The following is a 20,318-nucleotide window of genomic DNA, read 5'->3' on the forward strand; positions in this document are numbered from 1 at the left end:
ATTAGAGTGACCACGACTGTTGTCTGTTATTAAGGTATTTTCAACTCCTATATTAAAGAATAGTTTTCTCTGCCAGTTCAGCAATACTCTGTATACCTTTTAGCTGCAAGGAGCTACATCCACAGGTGAAAAGCCTCAGAACCAGTCACCCCTAAATGCTGTCCCACCTGTTAACCTGCACTTTGTTATTTGCCTACCATGAATGATGAAAGTACAGCCTCAAATGGAAAAGAATATTAATATAATTAAAAATGCAGCTCATTTGGAGGACAGAAGTTAGTCATACTTTTACATTATATTGCATTTTCTATAGATAGATATAATTAGACTTTCACACATTTGATTCAGTAAGTTCCATTATATATTCTTTTTTCAGGTAAGAGATAGAGAGATAATTTATATCTAACCAGGAATTTTATAGACTAGATACATAGACATAAGAAAGCACACTAAATACTATGGAAGTAAATAACTGCTGAACTTATTTAACTCCATGCTTCACTGATGTAATCAGAAGTCCGGAAAAGAAATCTGTTGGTTGTTTCCTTATCCCTTGTTTTGAATTCATGAGAAAGGCCCTCATATGGCAAAAGTACATATGAATAATTGGCAAAAGTGAGTTATTCCATTTACTTCATTAACTTCAGTGGGACTCCTCACATGATGATTAAAGTCATTCATGGCCATAAGTGTTTACACTTCCCGTAGTAAACAACTCTCTCTTCCATGTGATTCAAATTGATCATTGTACCTTGCAAACTCACATAAAAATTGCAATACATAGATATTTAGGTTTGTAATGTGTAGCTATGGACTAGAGCTACTATGGCTTTACTGGTATTTTGTCTCTGACAAATTTCATTCTTTACTTTTTTTAAAAAAGCTACATACTGGTGCACAGACATACAGTATACGGGCGGGGGGGATGTGAGAAAACCTTGATCTATGCAGGAAATAGCCCGACTTGATTATGTTAAGAGTTGTCACTTTGGATGGGCTAGCACCAGCAGGAGAGTGAATTTGTGTGGGGGGGTGGAGGGTGAGAAAACCTGGATTTGTGCTGGAAATGGCCCACCTGTTGATCACTTTAGATAAGCTATTACCAGCAGGACAGTGGGGTGGGAGGAGGTATTGTTTCATGATTTCTGTGTGTATATAAAGTCTGCTGCAGTTTCCACGGTAAACATCTGATGAAGTGAGCTGTAGCTCACGAAAGCTCATGCTCAAATAAATTGGTTAGTCTCTAAGGTGCCACAAGTACTCCTTTTCTTTTTGAGTATACTCAGTAGTGAATCTGATGCTGCTGTCATTTAAAATCAATAGGGAAACTCCCACTGGCTATAGTAAAGGCAAGAGAATGCCTAGCATAAATTACTGGGGAAAAATAGATAAATATACTTTTAAGAAATATATTTATTACAGAATTTGAGTTTTCCCAAGCAATTAACATGCTGGCAACTGCAGGTGAAAAGTAACTAGTATTATTAGGAATATTGGCTACACATAGCATACAACAGATAATGTCTTCTCTGAAGTGCAGTGTTATTTGGATCGTGGTAGTGCCCTAAGTCCCCCATGAGGATCAGGGATTGTTCTAGGTGCCATACAAATATGGAAGATGTCCCGATTTGTTTACAAATCCATCTATTTTCAACATATTCCACAGGTATTTTCCAGAGGTGCAAGAGACGACAAAAAAAATCAATGTGTTCCTCATCATTCCAGGCATGATTGATTGTTTATATTAAAGACACACTCAATTTTTATATGTACCACGGTATATCCCTGAGTATCCTAGAAAATTAACTAATAAGTATCCATAATCAGTTTTCTAAGACAGTTGGGAGATGTGATCTAGCATACAGGAATAGGACTGAATCCCAAATGGTACACTATCCTTTCCTTTCAATGAAAAAATAAATTAACACTAAATTTTAGTATAAGAACATCAGGGAAAGTGCATTAGTCTATGTATAAGAAGTAGAACAAAAATAAACACATATTCTATATGAAAAATAAATTACACACACCCATACACACACACCCCAACTGCCATTAAAAAAACCAACAGTATTTTCCAACAGTTATCACCTAGAATTTGAATAGGATAGACCAGTGATAATAGTTTGGAATGTACTTGCAAATGTTGACCATTGTATAGACATAGAATACCATTATTATGATATACTAAAATTGCATATTTTCCATATTTTACTTATGGAAGTATGTTTTAGGATATCTTTAGTATCCTTCTAAGCTACCTCTAATAAAGTCTAAAACACTTCCCCCTCTACCTACCCCCAATATTCACTAATAGTAACTATCAAATATTCAGTATTTTTCTGTCTAGATCATTCTAAATCAATGAATTTTGTTAGTTTTAAGAAACTACATAAAAACAGACACTTATATAAATAGTAAGCATTAAGATAAAACACAAAGATTCTGAAAAGCAAAACAAAAGGGAAAAAACAAATAAACCATTCAAGTATATTCAAATATTATTGAATGTTATCTCAGTAACTAGATCTAATTCTAAAACAATTACAGCAAATAAACATTCAAAACACACATAGACAGAAGGAAAATACTTAGAATATACCACACAAAAATGGACGGTAACCACAAATTTAAGTACTTGTAAATAATGTGTCAAAGGCCTCCTGCCAGAAACAACAAAAACTATGTTGTTTACTGTTGTTCATAAGGAAGTAAAATCATCTCTCTATTGGGAAAAATGTAAACCAGAAAGACTAGGACCACAAACATTATTATAAATGTATGTGCAATCTGATACATAATAGCTAAATTAGGTTTATACAAGGGCAGCACGCTGCTTCAAAGATTCTGAAATAGATATTCATAATGTTAGTTTTATGGAGGTCTCTTTTCACAGCCTTCTCCCTGCATTGGAAAAAAAGGCTTTTGACACAGTTGAGTGGCAACAACCTTAGTGTACCAAAAAAAACCCATAATTGTTTCATTAGCTACTGTCAATATACTGTGTAAGTACACAAGTATTCTTGTGATATATCTTGACTAATGAGACAATTCAAAGAATTCTAAGTTATATAAAATTGTCATTGATGAAGTAAGAGTGTAATTTAAGGACTTCAATGTGGAGAAGGCTTGAAATGTCTTCATATCAACAATACAAAAAATCATCTGAAATCTGCATCCCCCAAGCAAGGGAAAAAACTTGTAGGGAAAGGCTCCAGATCCAGCTGGATGAGTAACTACCTCAAAAAGATTATTGGAGTAAGCAGAGAACCTATAAGGAATTCGGGGGGTGGGGAGGCTTGATCAGTAAAGAAAGATACATTTTCTAACCTCCATGTTGTAGGAATAACGTGAGAATTGTTGAAAGTCAAACTGAATTAGCTCTTGCCAAGGAAATTAAAATAAATACCAAGAGGTTATTTAGTTCTATAAATAAAAAGAGAATAAAGAAGGATGAGGTTAGGTTGCTACATAGTGTGGATGGGAAGGAGATGAAAGATAATCTAGGTATGGGCCCAGAACTAAATGAATATTTTGCCTCATTTTTCAATAACTATGATAATATGGAACCTGTGCATGAAGGCAGTATGGCTAATAGAAATGAGTGCAAGGACAACCATTTAGGGTCTAACAATAAGAATTTTTCCTACAAGCTGTGGGCTCATCAGTTGGAAGCAAAAAAGGAGGAGAGAGACCTGGGTGGGTGGGTTGATCACAGAATGACTATGCGACACCGATGGGACATGGCTGCAAAAAAAGAAAATGCGATCCTAGGATGTATAGGTCAAGAAATTTCCAGTAGAGATTGAAAAGTATTAAATGACATTGTACGTGATGCTGGTACGACCTCATTTTGAATACTGCGTACAATTCAAAAAAGATTGATTTTAAGAAATTATGTTCAAGAAAAATTAATTTAAACTGGTAAAAGTGCAGAGAAGAGCTGCTAGAATGATTTTATGAGAGGAGATTGAAAAGCTGGGCTTCTTTAGTCTAGCAAAAAAAAAAAGGTGGAGAGGAGATATGAATGCTCTCAATAAATGCATTAGGGGGTAAATAACAGTGAGGATGAAGAGCTAAAGGATAAGGATAGCACAGGAACAAATGGATATAAACTAGCCAGGAACAAAGTCAGGATAGAAATTTAGAAGGTTTCTACCCTTCAGAGGGGTGTGTTTCTGGGTGTGTCTCTCAATAGGAGCTGTGGGAGCAAATAACTAAAATAGTTTTAAAAGAGAGAGACGGACAAATCTGGGAGTGTGATTATATGACGGAGTTGCTTGTGATGGTAGGGGGAAGGGCTCAGAAGCCCTGCAGCTCATTTCCACTTTATGTCATATGTCCCTAAAAGCTCATGCTTCATAGTTTCAGCTGGCCACTTGCAGGGGTGAAGAAGGGATTTCTCTTTCCCCCAATGTGTTCTGGGGTTTTCTGTTTGTTTGACCCCACCCCAAAGTATCAGAGATAGCCATGACTGGCAATGAGACACTGGACAGAGTGGATCAGGACTCTGAGGTGGCACCTAGCATTCTCTCTTTCAGGTGTTAGACTGGCTGGCTTTTGCTCACATACTCAAGGTCAAACTGATCCCCATATCTGGGGGTCAGGGGAGAATTTTCCCCCAGGTCACATTGGCAGTGACCTTGGGGCTTTTTTGCCTTCCTGTGCTCCATGTGGGTACAGGGCACTTGACAAGATTATCTGGAAATATCTCTTAGTCATTTCCAAGGAATTGCAGGGGCCCCAAGCACTGGTGTACTTCGGTCCCTCCCATTCTCAACCTGTGGCACAAAATATCCTTGTCTCATGCAGGTTATAATACTTTGGTTTCATTTCAGTTGTTGGGTGGTGTTGATGGCCTGTGGTATACAGGACGTCAGTCTAGATGATCTAGTGGTCCCTTCTAGCCTTAAATTCTATGACTCTAAAATATGCTTGTTTGTCTACTGACAGAGACAACTTGATTGAAAAGACTCTGGATTATTCTCATTTTAAATAACTGCCTACTTGGTGGTTTATAAAGTTAATAAAACAGATTTCTTATCATTACTATTCTCTAAACACCCAGGATGAGTTAGAGGCCAATAAGACCCCAAGACTCACTACTCTGGCAATCACAGTGTCAATTTCCTCACTTGAGATGTCAGTCAATGCCTTGTCTAGCTCTTCAAAAGAATTTTCTTCTTCCTACCATCATGTAGGACAATCCTTTCAGGGCTCAGTTTAAACTACTTGTTTTTCATCATTGTCCTTTTCTCTTGCAGGCATTGTGGCATCAAATAAAGTTAATTACCACCGTTATGATGACAATGAAGCCTGTGGCACCTCACAAGAGGTCTAATGTAAATATTGAAAAGGAAAATGGACAGTATTGATCGGTGGGGCACTCTGTGGGGGAGGGATAGCTCAGTGATTTGAACATTAGCCTGCTAAACCCAGGGTTGTGATTTCAATCCTTGAGGGGGCCATTTAGGGATCTGGAGCAAAAATTGGGGATTGGTCCAGCTTTGAGCGGGGGGTTGGACTAGATAACCTCCTGAGGTCCCTTCCAACCCTGATATTCTATGATTCTGTATGTGAGGACTCTTGGGGATGTGGAAATTGCCCATCACTACTCCAAGCCCTGTTTGAGAGGAATGATTGAAGCCATTACAGCTAGCTCTTGTAATCTAGTCAGCAACATTTTGTAATCAACTGTATTGAAAATTGCAGTGAGATTGAATAGCCACATTCCAATCTGAAACTCGATTGTGGAGGGCTCAGGGTGTTTGTATACTCTCAGATTTTCGATACTCATCATCTTGATTAATTTGTCAAGGGACTGAAGGTTGGAAACAGGACCAGCAGAATCTGGAGCACCTGTGAGCATTATATGTTGATGAACAAGGTGAACCATGGCATGTTGGCAGGTTATCTTCTTTGAAGGCAATATTGATAATTTCAGTTAAACCCAGGCACTTTTCATTTGTTGTCATTAGCCAAGAGACAGGCAAATATCTTCCTCATAAGGCAAGAGCTGCAGAGTTTCTTGGTATAAAAAACCCCCTATTTTTAACCCATATGGCCCACAGAATATTGGTCTTGATATTTGTCACTGACCCAGAATTACATATTTCTCAGTTTCAGGTTAGTGCCCTTTCAGGGGACCATTTATGGGTCACAGGGAGAAGGAAAAATATCTTTGACTAGCTGCTTTTAAAAAGAAAGTGTGAAACTCCTCAGAGTTGAAATATAAATAGACTTGGAATTATTAGAATTTTATTGGTAATTGTTGATTTCTCCATACACACACTGATGAAAAAAATATTTCCATCAATAATCATTGAAATGTACACACAGGCAAAGAAAGAAAAATGTTGCTTAAGAACTTGTCATAGATTGACTTAAGATATTCACTTCTTATATTTTGAAATGTGTTTGAACAGTTGAAAAATTTTAATTTTTTGAATCTCAATTTACTGTCACTAAGTGGTCTGACTCCACTGTTGTCTGACACTGCCTAATTTTCCACAACTGTGAAAATTTCAAATGATTAAAACATTTTAAAAATGCTTATATGCTGAAATTATGGGGAAAAAATTGAATTCTGCCAAGCCTAAATATTAATTGTTCTCTCAGAGATGGATTAACGCAGTGTCGGGCAAACTACAGCCCGCGGGCCGAATCTGGAGTTTAGACGGAACTTTTCTTTTTTTCAAAGGAACAAAATGAGTAATTGAGAGACCTAGAGACATTCCAATAATTATTTGCAAGTCATAATGTTTATTAAAAACAAATGTAGCATAGATGTTTCTGAAGTTACACAAGAAACTGATAAGTAGCAACATGACATTTAGCACATTTAAACATTTAAAGAAAGCAGCTGAAATACTAAGCGAGGATGCTTACAGTACTATCCTTTTAGAATATCATGTGTTCAATTAAACAAACAGTTGTATTTATATGAACACTCCTGAGAGCCAAAACAGTTATATTGTGATTAGTCCAAGCACGTCAGAGTTCAGAAGGAAAACTGCAGTTCAATTTTTTTTCTTCTAGAACAGTACATGAGGCTACCATAGCTCTATAACTGCCCCTATCATGAAGGAAAACAGTTGTCTCTTCACCCAGAAAAGAATAAAAATAAAATAGAGAATATTAAGAACAAATTAGTATTATGATAAAGGAAACTGAAATATTAAAAGTGAATTTTAATTTGTCACCCATAATGAAACTTTGGGAAAAATAATAGTTAGATGAGACTTTCATTAAAAGGAAGAAATTTAGTCAAGATGCCTATAAAACATAATCCACGCCCTTGAATTTGGACTGCAAACCCATCACTTAAACATCTAGTAAATGACCCAATTTGTTGACATGGCCCTGTAGCTTTTTATAGCCTTTCCATAAAGAAGTTATTACATCCATTCCCTTTATTTTGTTTTAGAGTGTTTGAATGAGCCCCAGAACCACAAGCAAGTTAAGCAGGCCCTCCTCAAATGGAAGTGGCCTCCTATAATTCACCACTACCGGTGAAATACTCAGACCAATGTTTGTAGATTGGAAACACCATACATTAACACACACCCCAAGAGAATTTCCTGTGCCTTTTGTCTTTCTAAATGCTTGGCTGTTGTATAAAATGAGGGCCGCTTTCCATTCAAGTAACAGAGAGAGACACCTCCAGTAAGACTTGCATCTCTCAGTACCTTGAGAAAAATGTAAATTTCTCAGTGCCGGGGGTGGGAGGGGAATGAGAAATTCAACTCTAATCAGTTATTTTATTTTGGGAACATTATAAAATGCATAGCTGGACAACTGAATACTAACTGAACTTCTTGTTAAAGACTATTAAGGTGACAAGAGTATTTTTCCGGCTGCAGTAGTATTACCTGTTACTTCATGAATCTGCACCTCTATTAGCAAACCCATTTTTCCTACTGACAGGTTTCAGAATAACAGCTGTGTTAGTCTGTATTCGCAAAAAGAAAAGGAGTACTTGTGGCACCTTAGAGACTAACCAATTTATTTGAGCATAAGCTTTCGTGAGCTACAGCTCACTTCATCGGATGCACGAAGTGAGCTGTGGCTCACAAAAGCTTATGCTCAAATAAATTGGTTAGTCTCTAAGGTGCCACAAGTACTCCTTTTCATTTTTCCTACTGCCTTTGTTTTGAAAAACAGCAGCAGAGAATAGCAGCACTGGATCGATCCAAGCAGATGTAATGCACGCTTGGAGGGTGAGAAAACCTGGATTTGTGCTGGAAATGGCCCACCTGATGATCACTTTAGATAAGCTATTACCAGCAGGACAGTGGGGTGGGAGGAGGTATTTTTTCATATTCTCTGTGTATAAATAAAGCCTGCTGCAGTTTCCACGGCATGCATCCGATGAAGTGAGCTGTAGCTCACGAAAGCTCATGCTCAAATAAATTGGTTAGTCTCTAAGGTGCCACAAGTACTCCTTTTCTTTTTGCAAAAAACCTCTGTTAGTGCAATTCACGCCTCACAAAAAACACTCCCTAGTATTTTACATCTGGGCTCTTTTCCTCAGTAGAAACATACAACTTTACTGATATGTACCAAACTGAATAACAGTTTGAAGATGTGAAATATTGGGAACTACATTAAGGACATCACTCGTATATCTTTTATATCCTAAAGCTGTTTTGAAGCAGAGTTATCAGATTACACAGCTAATGCATAACTAAATGCACCACCTAACCTCCTGCCTCTCTTCCTTTTTACGTCATTTATTATCAATTCATATCAAGACTATGTGGTAAGAACCAAAGTAAAATAATGTTAACACAGTTTTTGATGAACATAAGCAGCTATGGATCTTTTTTTCAAATAAGTTTGTTATTTTACACTAACATACTGATTTCAATGAATTTAAGCCGGTCTTCGTATACTGGCTCTTGATAACAATGTTTCAAAAATACAAAGTAAGGACGATGATAATGGAGTTTAACACTGTCTTGTCAATCATTACAGATGATTCCAGAATTTTGATAAAGGTTTTGATGCCCACCCACACTAGGGTTGCCAACTTTCTACTCGCATAAAACCAAACACCCTTGTGCCGTCCTCTGTCCCTCCTCCAAAGCCCCGAACCTGACCCCTTCTCCAAGGCCCCGCCCCTGCTCACTCCATCCCCCCTCCCTCTGTTGCTTGCTCTCCCCACCCTCATTCACTCACTCACTCATTTTCACCAGGCTGGCTCAGGGGGTTGGGGTGCAGGAGGGGGTGAGGGCTCAGGCTTGGGGTGCAGGCTCCAGGCCAGAAATTAGGAGTTCAGGGTGCGGGAGGGGGCTCCGGGCTGAGGCAGTAAGTTGGGATGTGAGAAGGGATGAGGGCTCTGGCTGGAGGTGCGGGCTCTGGGGTGGGGACAGGGTGAGGGGTGTGGGGTGCAGGAGGGGGTTGGGAGTGGAGCTGCGGGGTTTGAAATATTGGAGGGGGCTCCAGGCTGAGGCAGGGGGTTAGGGTGTGGGAGGGGGGTACAGGGGCTGGGCTGGGGGTGCAGGTTCCAGGGTGGGGCCAGAAATTAAGGGTTCAGGGTGCAGGAGAGGGCTCCGGGCTGGGGCAGGGGGTTGGGGTGTTTGGACCGGGGGGGGAGGTGAGAGCTCTGGCTGGGAATGCAGACTCTGGTGTGGGGCCAGAGATGAGGGATTTAGGGTGCAGGAGGGGGCTCCGGGCTGGGCCTGAGGAGTTTGGAGTGTAGGAAGGGGCTAGGGCAGGGGGTTGGGTTCAGAAGGCAGTGAGGGATGCAGGCTACAGGCAGTGCTTACCTTTGGCAGCTCCCGGAAACAGCGGCATGTCCCCCTTCTGGCTCCTACACGGAGGCGTGACCACGCGGCTGTGTGCACTGCCCCATCTGCAGGCGCTGCCCCCGCTTCTCCCACTGGCCATGGCTCCCAGAGTCCCCTGGCTGCCCCTACATCTAGGAGCCAGAGAGGGGACATGCCACTACTTCCAGAAGCCGTGCGGAGCCACGACGGGCAGGGAGCCTGCCTTAGCCTTGCTGCACCACCAACCAGACTTTTAACTGCCTGATCAGCGGTGCTGACTGGAGCTGCCAGCGTCTCTTTTCAACCAGGTGTCCCTCTTTGTCCATTCAAAAACTGGACACCTGGCAACCCTAACCCTCACTCTCCTTTTTAACAGTTTGAAACTGATAATAAGGAATGCATAACGATAGCTACACTGGGAGAAATATGATCTAGCAGACACAGCACTGAACTTTGAGTCAGGAGACTTCCCAGCTATGCCACTAACCTGCTGTGTGACTGCAAGGAAATACATTTTCTGCCATTTCCCCATCTGTCTTGTCTATTTAGATTGTAAGCTCTTTGGGACAGGGAAAATCTCTCACTGTGTGTTCAACACCTAGCATAATGAAGGCCTACGCCTTCTGGCACCCTAAGCACTACTTTAAAACAAGTAATCATGTCTTCTCTCTTATGCCTCACTAGTCCATGAGGAACGTTAGTGCCTTCCAACTTTGCCTGTCTTCTGCTGCAGTCTTAGCTTCTTACCAAGTCATTCTGATAGCTTACAATTCTGCTTCTATTGTACATCTCCATATTCTCCTTGGTCTACTTCATCACCTCTTGCCGTTGGCGTTCCAGTCCAATGCCTGTCTTATTATGGTACTTTCCTCCATGTGTGTCCTAGCCATCTCCATTTTTATTCCATAATTTCCTTTCCTGTTGGTTTCTGTTTCATCCTCCATCAGAGCTCTTCATTGGTGAATTTTTCTGAATTTTTTTATTGAGGATTTGTCGAAGACAGCTGTTTATGAAAACTTGGAGTTTAGATAGTAAAATTTTAATAAGTCTCCAAGTCACCGTACAGGAAGACCAACTTTACAATGGTGTTAAATATTTCACGTTTATCTTGGAGGGCAAGATTTCTATTTATCCAGATCGGCTTTAAGGTTACAAAAGCCTGTTTAGCTTTTGCTATTCTGGCTTTAATGTCTTCACCTGTACCACCTGTTGTATTTACAAAGCTGACAAGATATATGAAATATCGGACCTCTTCTGTATCAGTCCCAGAAAGTGGTCTTGGTGTTTTTTGTTGTGTGTTGATTCTCATGCTTTTAGTTTTCTTTAATGGTACGTAAGCCTGGAGATCATATCTCTGTGGGTATTGGATAGCAAGCTGATGTCATCTGCAAAGTCAAGGTCCTCTAACTTCTCTGTGAAAGTCCATTGTATGCCTCTTGGCTATTCTATAATTTCTCTCATTACCCAATCCACAACCAATAAGATCATGGGTGACATCAGACATCTTTGTCTGACACCTGCAGTAACCTTGAATGGCTTAGTCAGCTCGCCATTATGTATAACTTCCCATTTCATATTTTCATGGAAGCTCTGAATGCTGTTCACAAATTTCTGAGGGATTCCATAGTGGTGTAGCAACTTCTGTAAAACTGACCTTTCCACTATATCAAAGACTTTTTTGGAAATCTATAAAATTCATATAAAAGAGTGACTGCCAGGGAGAGGAATAGCTCAGTGGCTTGAGCATTGGCCTGCTAAACCCAGGGTTGTGAGTTCAATCCTTGAGGGGGCCCTTTAGGGATCTGGGGCTAAAATTGGGGATTAGTCCTGCTTTGAGCAGGGGGTTGGACCAGATGACCTCCAGAGGTCCCTTCCAACCCTGAGAGTCTATGAGATTTGTTTGACCAACAGTCCTATGATGACAGGATTATCATTACTACTTGATCTATACATGATTTCACCTGTCTGACCCCTGCCAGTTCTCATCATCACCTTTATTCTATCTAGAAAAAATCTGTGTAAATATCTTACTTGGGAGAGACAGCAATTGAATGCCCCTCATGTTTTTCACTGACTGAAGTCTTCTTTCTTTGGCAGCTTCATTATATAACCCTTTCCCCACTCATTTGTTTGTTTGTTTTTTCCCTTCTTCCATTATGTTTTGTAAGAGGTCTGTCAAACTGTCTACTGTATTCTTTGAGTCCACCTTAAAATCCCCCATGGGAATGTTATCCAGACTTGGTGCCTTTCCACATTTTAACCGATTGCTCTCTCTAGTTCTACTCTGGTGATAGATTCAAAAATAAAAACATATTAAGAAAAATCCAGGAAGAATTTCAAGGGTGGAAGTATCTGGGGTTTTTGCAGAGGAAACAGACTTGAAAGATCTTCTCACCTTGCTTTTAATCATATTTTCAGTAAATGTTTACACTTCATTCATGAAAATTAATTAATAAGAGCCAAATTGCCATAGAAAAAAGATAATGTTTTAAGGACTCCTTCTTTGCATCTCTTCCACTATTAGTACAATGAGAGAATTTGACTGTATGAAAAATAACTTTTGAACACTACCTTATTTCTATCAGAGTTGAAATGTGACAAGGTGCAGGGATACTACATGGTCCCCAGTAAATGAGAGGTTCACTCAGATTCTTTTACCCTCCCACGAATAAGTGGAAAGGCTATAAAAAGGATGAACTAAGACTATGTCTTCACTGCAGAGTTAACTCCGCTGCAGTTAGCCTAGTTCAAGTAAGAGCAGCCACACTGGCAAATAACACTCAAGCTGTACAGATGGATTGTATTAGCAGCTAATGAGTTTCTACTATCTCAAGTGCAACTTATACCCACAGGGTATAGGTTAAAAAACCCACAGGGCAACAGTTGAGCTACAACCCTGAGCAAACTCTGCACTGAAGACAAGCCCTCAGAGACAGAAGGCCCGATACTCCACTGCCTTGCACAGTTGTTTACACCTGTGCAAGGGAATGTAAAATACCAAATAAGAATGACAATATTTTACACCACTTAGCATTCATTTGACACATTTGCAATAGAGTGGAGTATTAACCCACCAGCCCAGGAGGAGAACCTCTGGGCAAGTCAGCGCTCACTAACCTGATTCTAAGGACTGGGTTGACTCAGAGACTGAGGAAGTTTTTAACTGATATTTCCTTTTGCTCATATTACCTTGCTTGCTTTCTGTTCATAAAGATTTTCTCCAGTTTATGTTTTGTTTCGACTCAACCTCCCACCAATGTACAGAGATTAGCTATTTTTATAACATTATTTATCGGTTATTTGTAGTTACATCAGAGGACCCATTAATACAATAGGACTTGAATCCAGATAGCATGTTGTGGGAGCATGAGATTAACTGTATATAACCCCAGTGTAATATTGGCAATATGCTCTCTCTGCAAAGGGATCAAAAGACAGGTGCATACTGCAGCTGACACAAATGTGGACCAAGAATGCATAAATCTTCTGGACTCTGAAAACTTAAAATAGTATCCCACAAGTTTCTCAAGAATGTGAAAATTATACTGCAGCTTTGTGCTGATAAAACATTACGAGGTTTCATCTACATGGTGTTCCCAAATATTTCAGATTCAAATAAAAGCTGCACAAGTCTTCCGAACAAGGAGTAACAGGTCTGAGTCAACCACAGTGTGCAAATCATTTACTAGCTCCAAAGCAATCAGGTACATATAAATTTATTTAAGTGCTTATTAAACATTCACATATGGGAATGTTACTTCTGTTATTGTTCTGCAGTACAATTCCTTTACAAAGCTATGTACTCTGCTGAAAGTTACTTGTCTACTGGGACATCCTCCAAAGTGCTCACCCACCATGAGGTCCATTTTGCATGACATCCATTTTGTGACTGAGGTGAAAATAGCTCTTTTTTACATACAAAAAGCCATAAAGAGGTGGAGCAACAGCCTAAATTCCACTCAAATAAGCTAATCTTGTGAAAAGGAGAGCAGACTGCAACAGTTAGGAATTGCCAGACAGGTCTAATGACTACATGAAAAACGTTGCTATAAAGCAATACCACTGCTGCAGGCAGCAAAGCACAACTTTGCTACTACATGTCGGCTGGAATAATAATTAGAACCAAAAGGTTAGGATTAAATCCTAACCATGTAGATGACTTTATCTACAGAGTTCAACATGAGACCTCCACTAGAATGGCTCTCATGGGCTCAAGGTATACATTCTGTTTCCCTCTCTGATATGAAAGGACTGCATGAGGTGCAAAAAAAAAAAAAAAAAAACCCACACAGTTTAAATACTAATTTGTGGTTCAAGTTCTGTAAATCTATTAGAAAACAATAACTGCAAGAAATCAGATTTTAAGCAAACTGCATTCAATATTCAAGTCTAGATATGTAACAAATGTAGACAAAAGGCAGGAGTGCACAGAAATGGAAACATGTAGGGAACTTTCCACACTACTAAAACAAACTTTACGTAACAGAGAGGAGAAGCTGAAATAAAGAAAGGTTACAAGTAGTACTATAAATAGTAGTGGTATTAATGTTAACAGTAAACTTCAAAGCCAATGATGAGTCTTAAAATGTTCTTGCAGTTATTTACTACACGTGATTACGTGTTTGAAGATTTGTTAAAACTTTTCCAATTTGCCACATAATCCCTCGTTTAAAACTTTAAAAAGGGTGTTGTACAACCCTTAACTCTTTCCATAAAAGGGTTTTAAAAGTTTCACACCAAACCCACATTTTGAACTAAACAGAAACAGATTAAACTTCAGAAGTTTTTCATGTCTACTTTTCCTTTTAGATAAATAATTCCGAACATGTGACATCTATTTGCCAATGAAAAAAAACTGCACCACCCAGCATTAGTCAGCAGATTTTCTTCCTATTTGTCAGACCAGTTATAGCTGATAGCAGAACATTTAGATCTGGCTGTTTTGAAATGCATTGTTTTATTGTGAGTAGTTTTTTTCTCTAAATATTCCATTTAAATTCAGTTTATTCTTGAAATCATGACTTTCTGAGTCTTGCAGGATTTGGATTGGGGATGTATAAAATGCACAGGCTTCTACAGGACTACTTAGAGGATTGAGTTAAGTGAACTCAATCCTCCAAGGAAAATCCAGCACCAACCCCTGACCATACTACAGTCAATTACCTTCCCCTACACAGCCTCAATCTCTCTTTGAAGATATGTGGTGTAAGAAGTGGGCAACCAATGCTTTGGTTTGAGTTATTGTGGGGAAATGTGGGAGGCCAGCCATGGGAAGGAGATTCAATGAATACTGGCTCTTCAGCTGTACATTGAAACTCCACCCATGTTCATGGAGCTTTTTGCAGGCCACAGCCTGGAGGTTTCTGGGTGTATCAACCTCCAGTAGACTTCAGATTTGTTGCAAATAATTCAGACAGCTTTACTAAAAGTGCTGTCACTCTCCATTCCGGAATTCTTTATGAACTACACTTTTTACCATCATTTAACAAATTGTTACAGGAACTAGATCACTAAATCATAAGCAGAGGCTCCGTTGATGAGACAATAACTTGTAGAAAATCAACAGATATACTGGTGCACTACCTGTGATTGCTGTTATTCATGCTCGAAACTTGATTCCATGTGAATTAATATTTCTAACCAGTTGATTTTGGTTGTGTGTTGATTCATCTCAAGCCTTTGTCTCCTGAAGTTCTACAGTAGTTTATTTTTTAAATGCAGATTACAGATAAACTATTTTGTCATACATGGCATCTGATAATAGGTTTTCCTGTCATCTTACACAAAGAAGTATTATGTAATATTCTTGTACGTATACCCTGATTTCTATCGTTTAATAGAATTGCTTTACAAAACTTATCTTGTCCCACAACAGCCAAAAATATGGCTAGAGAACCTACATTCTCCGGTCACTGCTATATTGTGGCCAAATTTGCTGAGAGATCAATAAACAAATCTCCTTTGTGGTAAACGAGTTGCACTCACTTCTGCCAGTGGTGAATTTGACCCATCCAACTTATCAAATGTTGAAACTATAGCACCATGAATGGGGGAATGAAAGACAAAAGGAGAGGTTCAGAAGTGGCAGGATGAAAGGAGTAACAGGAAAAGAGAGATGGGGAGGGGTAATAGGAGGGAAAAAATGCAATGAATGTAATAAAATCTTATGCAAGGGAGATTGGGAACTTCTCAAAAGAGTAATTGAATCTCAGAATTTTTTCTTGGACCCTGTTTTGGTATGGGTACAAAGATGGTAATGAATGTATTTTAGAGAGCTATGATAGAAACTTACAAAGCTTTGTAAACTTGCCAACCCATTCAAGCAGAACCCTCTTGGTCAAAATTACACAGAAATGTGGAAACAATTCATCCATATAAATAGCAGCCTCCACCAAGTATAGCACATACTCCAATCTCATGCCTACCAAATGATCACTCACTTTTGAGCCTCCAAATGTAACAACTTATTAATCTTTAGTTTTGTAATTCAACTGAGTAAAGATATTCCAGAATTAAATAATTTTAAGACTGCTTAATGCCAAGCAGAGTTTACAAATAAACCTTCAAGAAACTTAAACTGATTATACCAGAGGGCTGACAAAAGCAAGTATGTAGTTTTAAGTGGTTTCATGTAGAACTATATTGGCCCCACAGCACCCATCATGTTGAATTCCTGGCAGATGGCAGTAAAATACTGATTTCTGATGAGAATTTCTACCTTTTAATTGTGTACAAAAATTCAGACTAGGAAACCAGTATCTAAAATGTAATTCCTAATATGCAATATAACAAGAGAACACCTTACATTCCGCCCCCCCCCCAAAAAAAAAAACTACATTGAGTCACACTGTACAGTTACATCTTCAAGTTAACGGTTTGGACTCTTGACAAAAAGGACCTGATCCTGCAAATACTTATATACATGCTTAACTTTATTCAAGCAATAAGTTATTAACTAACTCCCAGAGCAGTTTGAACCAATAATAGCTACTCTAGCATGCAGTCAGTACGATTTTAATTTGTTTTGTAGTACAATTGTTTGGCTAGATATCAATTTAGCAATTAGGAGTCGGAACTTTTTATTTCTAGGATGAAGGAGATAAGGGTTTCTCCCTCCCAGCCATCCTCCCCCCCACACTTTTTTCTTCTAACCAAAACATTGTATATAAAGCTTTGGCATGTGAACAGCAACATCTCCTAGCCAACTACATGGAGTTTTAACCTGCCTCTAGCTAAAAGCTATACACTCTTTAGATTGCTATAGAGTTAAAAAAAATCACTCTAATTAAATCAAGTTAAAACTGGTCTGACCAACGTTACTGATCCCACAAATAATTAAAGTGTGTCAGAAAAATTAAGTATTGGTTTTAGTTTTAGCTAAACTTTTACATTAGACTAAGTGCAACAGTTAAGAGCTGGAAATGAAAGCATAGGTCAACAACTATTCAGATAGCTATACTATATGAACTATATTTAATATATTAAGAGTAACATTTTTGGAACTCTTTTCTCTTTCTTCTGGTTTTGTAATTGTTACAAGACTGTGATGTAGTTACTGTACCTCACAAAGTGAAAAACTGGATCATTAGCCACCTGAAGCTTGACCTCAGGCAGCTGCATTACCAGTGTATGAACAGTGCCTAAGTTGTGCTGTCAGATATAACTATTTATATTATCCATAAATATTTATTTTATAGCAATTCTACCTCTCTCCTGTGTTGCAGTTTCACTTTTCAGACTTTTTTATTGTACAACTAGGCAATAAGGCCTTAGTGTCTATTTAAGACCCTGTTGCACTGTCATATAACAAATCTCTTGTGGAAGGCTGACAACCTGTTATGTCTCTCACGTGAACTTTGTCTGCGTTGAGAAAGCAATGGTAATTCAAACACTTCACTATGCTCCTTGTATACACCACATAAATAAAAGAGTAAAGCATATTTTCATTACATTTGCCCTGAATCCACTTTGTCTCTAGCTGGCTTCCTAAAACCTCCATCAGTCAGATGAATTGGGAGGATGGGAGATATTTCATTCTCACACAACATAGATATTTTCCTGTACTGAGGACAAAGGTTAGCCTGATTAATTTTCCTGTCAGGTTTCTGACTCTTTTGATCACTTTCCCCTAGCCCTTTGCAGTTGCTCTGATTAGAGACTGATCCCTGTGCTGCTCTTTGATCAGTAGCCCAGGCAGTCTGCAGGTGCCATATGTCATCACATTAGCAAACAGCAGCAATATTAATCTCTTCTGCTAAATTTGGTAACACCACACATTCTATTAACTCACATAATGCCTGTAACAGGCCACTTAGTTCTTTATTTGTTTTGTATTAAAAGATGCAGCATATAATACTTATATCAAGAGAGTCAAGTTCAAGATGACAGTTTTTGCTGAACTGAGCAAGTCTTTAAATTTGCATTTTTGTTATATTTCATTTATAACCTACTAAAACTTTGGGAGTATTCTGCTTGCACCTTTATGTTGGTTTGTCTAGGAGAAACAACAGTCTAGCTAACAGACAAACTGCTAAGATTTTCCCCCTTGTATATTGGCATACATCACTGGAAAACAGGGTGTTTAATAGCCTAATTGTAGACATTCTGCATAAATAGTGTGGTTTCATGTGGTACATAACATTTCTGTTTTTAAAGTAGTGTTTAAAATGACTTCATAATAGTAGATCAAGAGAAAAGGCCCTTAAAAATCTGAATAATGTAAATCATATGGAGTTCAGAGGCTAAGCAAATTACACACCCTGAAGCTGCCATTGCTGTATGAAAGGAGCCTTTCTCCAGCTCTGAGCAATCCCCGCCCAAGGGAACTTGCATCTGAGAGTTTTCTAAACATTTCAGGTACACTTGAAAGCTGAAAGTAATTCTCATTTCCTATGCAGGAATAGCTGGTTTCCAGCACATACAAAATAGTGCCCATTCACCAACCGACACAAAAACACCCTACCAGAGAAGGAAGGATTAGGGCACAAAGGTGTGGTTAGAAAAACAAAAAGAAAGAAAAGAAACATTTTAAACCACCACCCACAAAATAAAGTCTCCAAACAGGCTGTGAGCTTCCTTCTTTGCTATCTTCTGGCTAGTTAATTGGTGCCCTTTTACCTCCCCTGCTTCAGTTAACGAGGCTGACAAGTTTCCTGGAGTAACAAACACACAGCGAAGACAGACCTGCCAAGTCTCATTCATTTTGGCTTCGATCTTAAAGGCTCACTTGGGCGACGTAAGATTTTTTTTTCCCCTCCCGCAGTGAGTTTCAATGAGATATTTACAGCCTCGCTCAGGACTGCCTGCACGGTGTGTTGTGCATTGTGAAGTTACGCTCTGTTGAGAGAGCCACAGGTTCGAGACAGCCCGGCGTCCGAAGTTGCAGAGTTAATGCACCCTCCCCTCCTTCCCCAGCCTGGCTGGGAACACTGTCCGTGCCTTACCATTTTGCTCCTTGGCGCTGGAGAACTGCAGCTTGACGCTCAGATTGGACTCCGCTTGGGCTCCATGTCTCTGGCTGGCCAGGGCAGATGTCAGCAGGAGGAAGGCGAAGAGGAGCATTTGGCTGACCGGGGGAAGTTATCACACACACCAGGCACGTTCAGATCGCCGGCAAGTCCCGAGTCTCTTTCACCACCACCAGGCGATGGCTGCGCCGCTGGGGAGAAAGCAGCCCTGAGCCCGCTCTGGCAGCGCAGAAGTGCAGGGTAGTTTCCACATAATCCCATCCAAAACTTTGTCCTAGCGCCTTTCTCCGTGTCTGGGGGGGGGGGGGCGCTAAAGGATCAAAGCAAAAGCTGGACCCACACCAGCTTCGCAAGGGCTCAGCAATCCGCGCGGGGCAGGCGAAGGCGCCCAGCGCACACTGGGGCCAAGGGCGGAGGGGACGAGAGGACTCGCCGCCGCCTCGGAGCGGCACCTGTCAGCTCCACAAGCAAAACAGCAGGAACGGCGCGGGGAGGGGGCGGAGAGCAAGGCGAGCTCCCTGAGAAACCCCTTCTTCGCCCTCTGCGAGACAGCCGCGCTGCCAGCCGGGCAGCGTCCCTCAGCCCCTCCGCAGGGCTCCGCTCCCCGCTCCTTCGCGTGTCTCTGCCCTGCCCCCCGGCGGCCCGGCCTCAGGGGAGGGGGTGGGAGCGCGAACAAAGTGCCCGTCCCAGCGCACGCAGCCGGGGCAGGCTGCTGCTGCTGCTGCTCCGCTCTCCCCCGCCAGCGGCTGCACGCAGCCCGAGCCCGGCACCTGGTTTGAGTTTGACGCGACAGCGGTTCGCGTTAAAAGACTACCTCCGCCGCCCGGAGCCCCCAGCAAGCCGGCCCGGCTCCCCTCCCCCAGGAGCCTGCCCCTACTCCCCGCGGTCCCCCTCCTCCCTGCTGTCTCACCTTCCCCCGCCCCCTCTGCGCGGATCCCCCTTCTCCTCCTGCCCCGCACCCCGCAATTCCTCTGCCCGGGGCCGCCCGGCTGAACCGCCCTGGCCCAGGGCTCCCGCCCGGCGGAGGTTACCCCTAGCGTCGCCGGGAGGGGCGCGCAGGAAGCCGGAGTGGCCAGCCCAG

The 20,318-nt window shown here is 40.7% G+C and overlaps 1 protein-coding gene across 1 annotated transcript in view; it reads right to left on the bottom strand.

Annotated features, from left to right (window-relative positions):
* PDGFC (platelet derived growth factor C) overlaps positions 1-20,091 on the bottom strand; it is a 249,136-nt gene extending 229,045 nt beyond the window's left edge. Inside the window, exon 1 of the mRNA XM_073341444.1 lies at positions 19,214-20,091. Within this exon, the coding sequence (XP_073197545.1) occupies positions 19,214-19,331 (118 nt within the window). The 5' untranslated portion in view covers positions 19,332-20,091. The remainder of the gene's footprint in view (positions 1-19,213) is intronic.
* Between the last annotated feature and the right edge of the window lie 227 nt (positions 20,092-20,318).

The sequence above is a fragment of the Lepidochelys kempii genome, chromosome 4 (assembly GCF_965140265.1).
Source record: "Lepidochelys kempii isolate rLepKem1 chromosome 4, rLepKem1.hap2, whole genome shotgun sequence".
In the NCBI taxonomy this organism is placed as follows: Eukaryota; Metazoa; Chordata; order Testudines; family Cheloniidae; genus Lepidochelys; species Lepidochelys kempii.